The following is a 12,626-nucleotide window of genomic DNA, read 5'->3' on the forward strand; positions in this document are numbered from 1 at the left end:
GAATGTGTAACAGAATAAAAACAAAATATAGGCATTACAAAACCAAGTGACTTGTCCTTATTACCTTACCATATGACACTCAATTTATCTTTTTTTTTTTCTGGTACCAGGAATCGAATTCAGGACCCTGTGCTTGCAAGATAGGCGTGGGCTCCACTGATCCAAATCCCCAACCATGACACTCAATTAATCTTTAATAAGGCAGATAACATTTCTTCAAATTGAATCGTTTGGTCTATGTTTGCTGCTTTCTGTATTGAAAAAATTCTCCACATGTGTTACAAACACATCCAACCAATGCTTGTCACAGATATGCACTGTTGTTTGCCCACCACTCTCTACCCATTCTTGGAAACTTAGCCTCTCTCACTCACCACCCACCCTTAACCTATCTCATCTATTTGATTACTATGCACACCACCGTGGTTGTTCAATACTTGATGCATGAGCCAGCTGCTGCAACATCATGTGAGGCTGTGTGTGTGAAGCTGAAGATGCAGAGGAGACCCCAGGAGTTTGGAGATGCCAGGAATCATCAGAGGACAAACCGCAAGGAGGGAGCACAGCCAGCCCAACAGAGAAGCCATGGGAGCTACCACCAGCAGAAGTGCAGTAGGGGCAGAGCCACTCAAGCCCTTTGGAATGCATAACTTATCACAGATCCCCTCAGATGCTGCACATGGAACTACAAGACTTAACGTTTGCCCTGCTGGATTTTGGATGTGGTTACCATTCCTTTATATCCCCTTATTTGTACCTTTTGGAATGGGAACGTCCATCTTGTGCCAATGAATGTTGGAAGTGTTTAACTTCCTTTCCATGTGTACAGGGGCTCAGAGTTAAGAGTGACTTAAATCTCAGAGGAGACTTTGGACTTGGACTTTTCAGCAATGCTGGAAACTATTAGGACTTTGGCAATTCTTGGACATGGACTAGAGGCCTTTTGCATACAGGGATGTACATGAGTCTTTGGAGGGCCATGGCGGAAATGTTATGGTTTGTGTCTAGATGACCCCTCAAAGCCTCGTAGGTGGGGCTTTCTCACAAGTGGCTAAATTTAGAGTATGTGACTGGTTCATGGTACAATGCTAGGATTAAGGGTACAGGATTGAAGGGTAGGTGATTACTAAATCTGTCCACTGATTGGTTTGGCAGCTGCCCTCATCTTAGTAGCCTAGATGCAATATAACGGGCAGAAAGAGGCTTGTCTTGCCCCCTTGCTTGCTTTGCTACCTTCTGCATACCCTGAACTATTTCTCCACTGTCATGCCACCCGCCTTGGAGCATGGACTGAAACCTCTACAAACTGTGAGCCTGGGGTCGAGTATTTTGTCTCAGCAGTAAGAGAAAAGTGACTAAGACACCTACGTATCCTCTGTGTCAGTGACCTGTCTCGCCATCCACTTTGGCATGCACACTCCAAAGACTACACCCTGGCTGGGAATTACCACTAAAGAATGAGTGTACTTTTGTTGCAACAGATCACTCAACCACACCCACCAATCCTTTCCCTTTTCCTATTTCCATTTCACCTTTCAGTTTCATCCAGATCTTTGATCTCTTGCCTATGCCTTCCAGATCTACTGTCTCCCTTTACCTCCTTTCCACGTCCAACCAGAACAACCTATTAATTAAATCAATGACTGTTTTTCCAGAACTTTGTGTTTATTTTCCATCTTTTATTTCCAGTATAGCAAGCCTAAGCAGTCCCCACCCAGGTGAATCACTCTCAAATTCTGTTCCAGGTACTGAGCTCTTGAAAAGAAAATTGCTTAATAATTAAAATTGGGTCACTTGAATTTATAACAGCTAACTCTGACGGGCTTTAGCAATAATTAATTAGCGACACTTTCATTTTTCCCTAGTCAGTTCTTCTCCACACTCCCTGCGGTCATTATTTGAACTCTAGGCCACTTTCTTTAACTCCAGTATCATCAAACCCTTCCACCCTTAGTTTCACTGCTTCTTCACAGAAAAATGGAGGTTACCGTATGGGAAGATACTCTCTGCTCCTCTACTCAAACATATATTTCAAAGCACCGCCCTTTATCTCACTCGTGCCTCTATCTAAGGAACTGGGGCCTCTCCTCTTGTCCTTTCAAGACCACAATTTCTACCTGTGTCCTAAGTGTCAGACTAAAAAGACCTTCAGAGATGTTATCTTTCTTTGATACCTTTAATTTAACTTCACTTCAATCTAGTTCCTACCCCTGTCACTATAGGTAGGTCAATTAACATCATCACTCAAATATAACCACCTCCAGCGAGGGATTTAGCTCAGTGGTGCTGCCGCCCGCCTCACAAGCACAAGGTCCTAAGTTGGATCCCTAATACTATGTATGTGTGTGTGTGTGTGTGTGTGTGTGTGTGTGTATGACCACCAACAACCAACATATTTTATTTTATATAATAAAAACAGGTGGTAATCGTTTGAGATGTAGAGATTTAGAGTATATAGTATATAGACTATTATGTGTGTATACATATATATGAATATTTACTTTTCTATTCCTTAAAACATTGTCATTTATATGTAATAAATCTCCAGACTGAAAATACCCTTATTCGTCTACGATCTTGTAATTGCTAAGTCCAAAGCTCCACTATTAAATTATATTTCTAACTGATCCAACTGCAGCATTAAAAACTAGTTTCTTTTTCCCTCCAGCATTTATCACTTAATGTCACATATATTCATTTGTTTAATCTCCCACCTGTAGGAGTTGTTATGAGAGCAGAGAATCTGTTCAATGCACTGTCTAGAATACTGTCAATACTGTCTGGCACGTAATAAGTGACTGCTGAATATCTGTTGAATAAACATCCACCATTTGGCCACTTCAGTCCCTTCCCAGAAAATTTAAATTGGGGAACAGGAAAGTCAAGCCATTCTGCCTGGGAGAATACAAGCAAATTTTCAGGATGAAAGGAGATGAATCAGGAATGATAGAGAAGTAGAGACAAACAGCATCCTGACAGAATTAAAAGCCCGCTTCCATTTATCCCAATGTCCAAAATGAATTCTACCCTAGGTCTCTATGAAATATCTCAGTATCTTTATAGTAAATTGCCTTTTAACTTAATCTAATTTAGTCTTTCTTTCTGTTGTGGGGCATCACGAAGTTTCTTACTACAATAATGTGCTGTTCTATGAATAATAGGTTCAAAATAAAGCCAATTTTCTAAGAAAATGAAAGTAAGAAGTTAGTGTTCTAGTTCTAATTCCCTGGATGGACAATATATGTAAATACACAGGCAATGGTTAACTTAAGTTAATGAAAACGCAGGGTGATAAAAAGCATTCTCTTTACAATTCACAAACTCTTTACTATATCGTATTCAGGGTGTTTTGGTTTTTTTGGTTTTTTTTTTTTTTTTTGAGACAAGATCTCTTTATGTAGTTCAAGCTGCCTTGAACTTACTATGTAGCCCATGCTGGCCTCGAACTCACAGCTATCATCCTGCCTCAGTTTCCAGAGTGCTGGGATTACAGGCATGTGTCACCATGCCCAGCTTCAGGTTCTATTTATGAAATAAGACCTATTTCATGTCTTTTCTTTTGGGGGAGGGTTGTTTTGTTTTGTTTTTTTTGAGACAGGGTCTCACTATGTAGTTGAGACTGATCTGAAACTCACTATGTAGCTCAGGCTGGTCTTGAACTCACGGTGATCCTCCTGCCTCAGCCTCCCATGTGCTGGGATTACAGGAGTGAGCCACCATGCCCGGCTTATGTCTTTTCTAATTACAATCACATACATATTCATCTATCTCTAAAGTCATATTTCAAATGAAGTTTGCTACTAATTTTACTCATGCTAATTTTCCTTAGGCAATAGAAAAAGTACACAGAATAATTAAAGGACCCAGTTACAACAATGCATAGCAAAGTAAGGCGAGGGAACAAACTGAAATGCATCCTAAATTGGCACTTAGATATCAGGAAGTCCTCTCTCAGAGAAAGGAAATTAAATCATTAAAAAAAATTACATTTCCTGGGTTATGGTACTTACCAAACAAACGCTGATGGAACAGAAATTTCCCAGCTATGAGTCCTATGAGAATGGCAAGTAGCCATAGAAGCACCTTCAGAATCCTCCAGCCAACTCCTCTAGGGTATTTATTTGTTACAAACGAAAAACAGTTTCCAACAACGATAACATTGGCTTCAGTTTGGCTGTGAGAAACTGGGTCCTCGGCAAATATTAGGAAGTTAAAGAAGATCACCAAGTAAGCCACAATCATGCGAGACCAGGGATGCTGGAAATAATACCGAAAGTCTTTACCCATCCTTCACAGCGTCAATGCCGTAGTTGACCTGTGTAAGAAAAGATACATGCAGTTAGAGTGGGGAAAAAAGCAGTTGAAAAAAAAAGAAAACAGCTCTTCCTGCTATCTGTTCAGAAAAGCTCAATAGGGAGGCATCTAAAAGAGATGACACTGGTCCTCCTTGGGGCAACACAACACTTGTGAGATTAAAGAAGGTTAGTGGGTCCCTTTCTTATCATCCAGTCATTCCTCGGATGAATTGGGGATTTAGGAAAGGAGAATAAAAGAGTAGAGGAAAAGAGGGGCTGTCACAGGGCAGAACATTGTCCAAAATTGGAACAGTGACTAAAATGATGAGTAGAGACGAAAATACAACGTAAGATCAATGCAACACTTTTCCTGTTTTAGATTATTTTACCTCATAATCGGAAAACAGTCATTTAAAAGTTAAAACATTACAAAAGTAAACATATATTAACATATATTAACATATATTAACAAAAGTAAACATATATTATTTTACCTCATAATCGGAAAACAGTCATTTAAAAGTTAAAACATTACAAAAGTAAACATATATTAACAAAAAACTGACAATGAACACACCCAGCCCCTCTCCTCAAACTTGTCATCACTTAGCAGTTTGGTGGGTAGACTTGCAGATCTTTTTCTACATATTGACAAGTATGTACAGGTGTATGAGCTTCTTTCCCTTCTTTTTTAGTACATATTGACTGTACAGAGAAATGGCTTTCATTTTGGTAGATTTGTACATGCACATAACACGCTTTGATCATTTTCACCCCGTGCTTCTTTTTTTTTTTTCAGCTTTAATTGAGTTCATTGGTACATTTTAGGGATACAGTACAGTTACATTCATTGTTGGGATCTTGTACCTCTACATGACAGGTCTTGGTTCTCATTTTTTCCCCTTGTCCGTGCCCTCCCTTCACCCCCTCGTCCCCTCCCCATCTACAAACACTTTATTTCCATCTTTTCATTATCTCACATTTTTTTCTTTTCCCTTTTTACCCTTCCGCTACCCATCCCACCTTCCCTACACCTTTGGCTCCTTTCTTACCATTTCTAAATGTCAGTAATCTTATTAGGATCTTGTGTATTATTGAAGATTATTCACACCAGGGAAACTATTCGGTATTTACACATGTGTGACTTATGCCCCCGTGCTTCTTTACCCCACATTTCCCCCTAGTTTTATATTTTGAATGGTTTCAGTGCATGCAATATATTTTGATCATATCCACTCCCCGTGCGACCCACTTTTGCACCCCCTCCCCCTTATTCCCTTACTCTTGCTTAATAATAACATCCCTTCTGTTTTGTTATCCCTTTTGATTCTACATATTAGGGTCAACATGTGTCGTTTGTCTTTCTGAGTCTGGCTCATTTCTTTCAGTGTGATAATCTCCAGATCCATCCATTTTCTCGCAAATAATAAAATTGTGTTCTTTATGACAGAATAATACTCAATTATGTACATATTTTGTATATGATATTTTATAAAAATGTTCATATTCTATTTATCAAATGATTTCAACACATACATTTTATGAAATAGCTAAGTCTGTGATAGAGTAGTTGCCCCCAAGCAGGAATCGAATAGCTTTGGTTTGGAGTAGTGGGGAGAAAGGGAGATTTCACAAAGGAAAACCTGCCCAGATTTGAGGCTGACTACTAGGGCTTTTCCCCAGGGGCAAGCAGGGATTGTCCATCAAGACAATGGTAAAGTCATCTGGAAAAGCACAGAGGAATTGAAAATTAGATGGCACGCCCACAGCAATGAGCTGCTAGCCTGGACGTGCGTTGGAATCCAACTTAAACATAAATGCTTAAGTCAGAAGACCTGCTCTACTCCGTTCCTCTTTTGGAGCCAACCTGCCCGTAAACCACACCAAGCTGTAACTTCCTCCCTGGGCCCAGCAATGCCGGTGAATGGGTAATTAAGTCCAATTCTAGGGTTCATTTTGATGAATCCATTTGGCTCTCAGGTTAAGCTACGTCTATTTTTTTCTGCCATAAAACTGCTGAAAAAGTAACCAAAATAATGAAGGCAATAATTCGACTGCCATTTGCCAATTCATTTTTCTTCTTTCTCCATTTATTTATGACTTAGAGAGAGAAAAAGAGGGAAGAGGGATCCTTCCAAAGTCTACAGTGCTGAATACATCGGGCTCCTTACTGGATGTATGTAAGCATCATTATGTCATGTTTCTCAGAGTTGTTATTATCATTCCCATCTCTTCACTTTGAGGGTGTGAGCTGAGCTCAGAGGGTTTTTTTAAAATCCTCCAAAGTCAGTCAGTGGGAGGAGAGCTCTCATTTGAGCCTCTGACCCTAGGGCATGAAAGCCACTCCCTTCAGGGAGCCAGGTCTGCTTCAGGTACTTTCCTTCCTGGAGGAAAAACCCAGGGTCTACTCCGCAAGTATACCATTGCTCAGGTGCCTTGGGAGGTACATTTTTCTCTACAGGCAATTATATTAATTTGTAATATATACTTTGATAGCCCAAGAAAACATTTGTGAGTAAAAAAAAATCCTTCATAAATCCTGAATGTTAAAAAAAATTCACTGACAAACATTTTCACTCTATACACAGCTGAAAGTACAAAGATTACACCTCAAGCCCAAAGTGCTTCTAAGTCAATGGGAAGATCTGTGGACAGATTCCAAGACTCCCAAATCCCAACCTGATACTCTAGGCTGATGAATGTCAATTAAACTCATAATCTACATTAATGAAAGTGTGTTGTAACTAATTTAGGAAAGCAACATAAATAAGCCAAAGGATTCCTAATATAATTTAGCAAACTAATAATGACTGTGCTTTGCATTCCTGAGGCTTATAAGCAATTTTATATCCCTTATAATCTCATGAATACTTTGAAATATCTTTTCCCAGGAGCTACAGCTCAGGTTATTTAGAAATGGTGACTTCCATAAGATGCCCGCTTTATTTTGTTGTTTAAACATGAGGTTCATCACTCACTACAGAGATCTATATGCGCTGTTCTCACGCCAGAAAGCAGAGCAAGCAGGAAAGAACACTTACAGGTTTTCATGGCATTCAATGTGTAAAAATGCAAGAATGGGTCAGCTGTCGACTCAATTTCATGCAACACCTCTGGAAGTATCCAAAAACCACTACCACAGAATCCAGATCTGCAGCTAGCCTTTACTCTTTCTGAGATACCACAGAGGTGAAAGCACTTTCATTAAGGTATTTCCCATCGTATTTACAGTTCATTCTTTAATTTCACCAACAATTTCAGTTACTTAGCTACTAGCAGATTGAAACAGGGCCCTAATGTTTATCACTTGATCTTTTTTATTTTATGATAAACCCAGATAGTATTTATGCTTTCCCCATAATCCAAATTTGAAGTAGTGTCTTCTGGAGAGGGTCCCCAAATTTCAAATACATAATAACTTGAACAAGATATCTGCTTCTCTCAGACATAAGGTTGTCAACACTCTGCCCAGCCATCTTGGTCCCATTTTCCAGTTCCATAGGTACCTTCATTATCATCCAGAGCACCAACTCTATTTTCATTTTTGTCACAGTATAAAGCATTCTTATGATTACTGTTAATAATGTAGGACTGAAGTTTCCAAACTGACAGTGCTACAAAGAACACATGGTTTGCAAGTCCTTTTCATTTTTAAAAAATTCAGTTCTGCAACCACAGATGAGAATGTGCTTTTATCATCGCTCTTAACTTACCACAGTGCAATTTCCCACTAATGAGTTTGTCTCCCTCCCTTAATCATAAGCTCCTCAGAGAGATCATAAGGGCTGTTTACTTTCTGGGTACAGCCCAGGACTCCGAGTGGCAGTCCACAGACCTCTACTGAGCCAAGTGGTACACTCAGTAGGAAAACCTCCTGGACTGCTCAGGTGAGGTGAGACAAAGGCAAAGCAAATACCACATTCAACTTCTACTAAGTGAAGAGGACAGCAGCCAGGTCCAAGGACTGCAGTGATGATTTGGCCACTGATGCGTCTCCATCCAAAACCATCTCATCTCAGCTGCAGGCTCTGCACTGTTACCATCATCAACATCATCACTAAGGGCTAACATTTACCACACACCACATACCACTTATATGAATGAGCTTTTTTGTCCCCCAGTACTAAAGATTGACACTAGGAGTGCATTACCACTCACCTACATTCCCATTCCTTTTTATTTTTACATATTTTATTTTGAGACAGGGTCTAACTAGATTGTGATGCCAGCACTTGAAACTGCAGTCCTCCTGTCTCATTCTACCTCAACACTGGAATTATAGCCATGTGCCACCAGGCCTACATCATATTAATGTGCTTTATAAGCATCTCTTTCAAATTTCATAGCAGTCCAGTGATGAAATGCTCCTACTCTGCCTATTTCACAAATTCTGAAACTGAAAGTGAGAGTTTAGTAAAATAATAAAACTCATCTATATCGGAGCTGGGATTCAAATCAAAGCCATCTGGCCTGAACACACTGTACTATGCCTTACTCACCTAAAAACATACATTACAAAATCTTGCTTTTACATGTTGGTTAGAAAGTTTCTGACAACAAAATCATCTGATGTAAAGAATTACAATACTTCTAGGATGGATTCAAATCGACCTTGGTAGCATGATCACAAAGAATTGGGATGAACGCAATGAACAGAGCACCTGAGTGTTTTTCATCTTCAAGTACCAATGTAAGCAGCTGAGTTGATCACTGATGTACATCTCTGAGTTTCCAACTCAGAAGAAGACCGCAGACTTTCAGAAAAAGATGAATCCACAGCATTTAATCCCCTCTCGTAAACAAAGACTCTTTTAAGTAGATGCCACTATCAGTATCTCTAAAATCTCTGCTTTTTTTACATAACAACAGCGATGACAATGATGATGATGATGATGATGGTAACTATAGGCTGAGATTCATCACACAGACCTTCCACAATGCTTTCCAATTCTAGAGGGACAAGCAGTTATTTATACTAGGTACCAGGAATGTCTCAAATTTCACTACAAGTCCATATTTCAAAAGAATGCAAAGGAAAATGGAAGAGGTGTAAGGATATGCTATGGAGAGGATATATGGAGCAAAATTACAGAAGAAATTGTGTGGGACCAAGGTGAAGACGTAGCAGTATTTCTGTGTGGCTAAAACACAAGGTTCTGGGAGATGTCTTGTGAGACTTAAGGTTCATTTGGGGCCAATCACAAAAGAGTATACAAAAGTGTTGATCTATAGTTTACTGAGCAGATTATAGCAAACCATCAAAGATTTCAGAGCAGAAGAATAATACAATCACACATAAAAAGTGACAACATTCAGATTCAATTCCATAAAAACAATCATTCATTCATTCAATCCATCACTCATTCAATATTACCAAATGCCTATTTTGTGCTAGGCAGAGGCTTATGTGCTGAGGTTACTTGCACCTACTAGGCATTCAGTAAATATTTTCTGATGGATGAATAACTGAATAAATAGATATATGAATGATGGATGGATAACAGACCTTGGAGAGCAGCCTTAGGTGTGTGAAAATCACTCAGGATTCCATTTCAGAGAGAGTAGACTGAATAATATGATTATTAACTATCCATATATATGATCATTTCTTTGAGGGGAACAAACACTAAACAGATAAAATTTAAATGCATAGTATTTCAGAGATTTGATAAAGAATATTCAAGCAAGAAAAAGTAAATAGAATGTGTCAGAAGTAGGGAAGCTGCAGGTCACACTACAAGGGAGCAGTGGAAGACAGACATGAAGGAGGGTGGGAGGCAAGTAGAGATCTGTGGCAACGGTAATCCAGACCGGGAACACAAGGCAAGGCAGTACTGGGTGCTACTCCCTGCAGCTGTACTCACTGCATTTATGAAAACGCGAAGACGCTAATAGGACTAGATGAGGTGTGGATGCAGGGAAACATGACAAAAATGATGTCTATCTAGAAGGTAGTGTTTGACTATGACCAGGCCTGAAGGCCATCATACTTATTTGGGCTTTTACTGTGAGTGAAACAGGAAGCAGGGTGGTGAGAAACTCAAAGTATAAATAAATTAAAGAGCAAAACAAAAGACAAATAGAAAACAGGAAGAAAAGATTTTCTGCAAATGGCAAGGAAACCAAGAGATAGAGGGAAGGAAAAGGAAAAGAGAAGGGGATGCAACAAAGAACTAAGATGTATTAGGTAACTGTACCAATTCCCCACAATGATGTAGTCACTGTATCCTATAAACATGTACTAATACAAATAAAAATTCAGAAAAAGAAAGGCCACTTTGCTAATCAAAATACTATGTAGAGGGGCAAGGGATGGAAGCAGGGAAGATAATGAGAAAGTTGTTTCCAGGTAAGAGATGTAATAACTTACACTACATACAAGTCAAGGCGGTTTAAACAACTGCATCTCCAAAAAAGGAAGAGGTGATGAGGTTAACCGATGAACTGGACATGAGCATAGCCTAGCCGTGGTCAAAATCCAGACTGACACTGCCATTCCTTGAGATGGGAAATGTATTTCCTGAGAGGAACGGAGGAATAACAGATACAGGCAACATACTCATGTTAAAACTGAGTGCTTCTTATGTGCTACACAGTTGGAATGCACTATCACATATTATCTCAATTAGTCCTTAGGCTGACTACGTATGTACAAGAAATAAAGGTTTAGAAATGTTACGATCTGCCCAAGGTCACACAACTACCAACTGGCAGAAACAGGTACAGCTACCTCTATGTAACACTAAAGTTAAAAATTTTTAATTACTATTGTCTTTTCAAATGTGAAGTATAAAATACGGGATAAAGCTTCGATGGAAAAGAGGTGAGAATGTACTAGGTGATGACTTGTACCTAGTAGGAACTCAATAAATATCTGCTAATAATGAATAAATAGAAGTATGGATGGTGGATATAACAGATCAGCCTTGGGGGAAAGGAAAAACACTGAAGATTCCATTCCAGAGAGCGACGCTGCATAATGAGAAGTTCAAACCTGTACAAGGAGAAATGGCCAAAAACAAAAAATGGATAAATCAGACACACATGCATCTGCCTAGACCAGTCCTGAGATAAGAACAGGTCTTAGTATATTATCTTCCATTATTATATAAGGACAGACATGAAGAGATGTATAGCATCTTACATAATGCAAGCCCTTAATATAGGTTTTTTAAAATGCAAAAAGCTGTAATAACAGAAGTAAAATTGGAACTTTTACTTTTAGTCCAGTACAAAAGACCACACAGCCTTTTAAATAAAAAGCAACCTTTTAACTCAATCAATGAAACCACCATAAGTGGCTCTGCATAGATAGATACCAGCATGGCTCTTGCAGCACCCTGGCTAACTTAAAGGACCACATCCATAAATCACTTCTAGACTTTCTCTTCACACTGTTTCACCTTTGAGTGGTTTGTTCCCTTGTTTTCATCCCGCAGTCCGCCGAACAATCAAAGCAAGTTTTTAAAACAAAACCCAAAAGCAAAATAGGCCTAGAGGTCCCCCGAAGGCCAACTTTCCATTGAAATAGCAAAATACTGATGAACTCTTTCATGTCATAAAACAAATCATCAATATAACCTTTAAAAATGGATAGCTCTCCTTTTCAGAAGCATCTGTTTATGATAATGAACAGACTGCCATGACCAAACTCTAAAGACAAGGCCCCAAGAAATAATATTTAATGAATTAAATATAATTCACGTTTGAGATTTTTTTTAAAATAAGCAAATTAAGTAAGACTGACAAGTATAGGTTTCTAATCACAAGGATCAGATGAAGGGTTGGCAGGGAGGGTCAAATACCTGAGTAAAAATGTCAAAATCCCTAACTGCTTTTAAAATGAGAAAATAAAAGCCAGAAAGTATATCCACAGCGTTAAAAAGTCAGCATTTTACAACAGACATAGACTTTATAGGGTTTCTTCCACTACTATATATATTCTGTAAACTGAGTGAACTTGTTTCTGAGGACAAAACAAAATCCTAAAAGCTTCCTGGAAGTGGTTCTTAGATTTTAGACAATGTACCACTTGTAATTAGGAGGGGAATGCATGCCCTTGTATTTAACATACTTTTACTGAATGTTTTTCCCTTTCAGATTCCTAAGACTGCATACATAAACAATAAGTGAGCATGTGATGTTTACTCCCAACACACACACACAATGTTCCGTAGAGGTTAGAATAAATAATAGCAGCCAAAATGAACTGCAACCTGTTAATTTAATTAACAGAAATGGGGCTTTCCCTGTGTCCCTGTCCTAGGGATCACTGAAGCGAAGAAAGTTGAAGGTCCGATCCGGGGGCCCCGGAGCCAGGACTGGAGGCTG

At 39.1% G+C, this 12,626-nt stretch overlaps 1 protein-coding gene across 6 annotated transcripts in view; it reads right to left on the minus strand.

Moving 5' to 3' along the window:
• The window catches only part of Tmem117 (transmembrane protein 117), a 559,715-nt gene extending 552,356 nt beyond the window's left edge, over window positions 1–7,359 (minus strand). For 2 of the 6 annotated variants that reach the window (XM_033763575.1, XM_033763578.1), the window contains exons 1-2: window positions 7,337–7,358; window positions 4,011–4,315 (exon numbers count right to left, since the gene is read on the minus strand). In XM_033763575.1, the coding sequence (XP_033619466.1) occupies window positions 4,011–4,287 (277 nt within the window). In that variant the 5' untranslated portion in view covers window positions 4,288–4,315; window positions 7,337–7,358. Of the gene's footprint in view, window positions 1–4,010; window positions 4,316–7,336 lie in introns of those variants that run through there. The other 4 variants (XM_033763576.1, XM_033763573.1, XM_033763577.1 and 1 more) reach the window with 4 other exon arrangements.
• Window positions 7,360–12,626: the final 5,267 nt, after the last annotated feature.

This window comes from Fukomys damarensis, unplaced genomic scaffold (assembly GCF_012274545.1).
Source record: "Fukomys damarensis isolate Sample0158 unplaced genomic scaffold, DMR_v1.0_HiC HiC_scaffold_15, whole genome shotgun sequence".
In the NCBI taxonomy this organism is placed as follows: domain Eukaryota; kingdom Metazoa; phylum Chordata; class Mammalia; order Rodentia; family Bathyergidae; genus Fukomys; species Fukomys damarensis.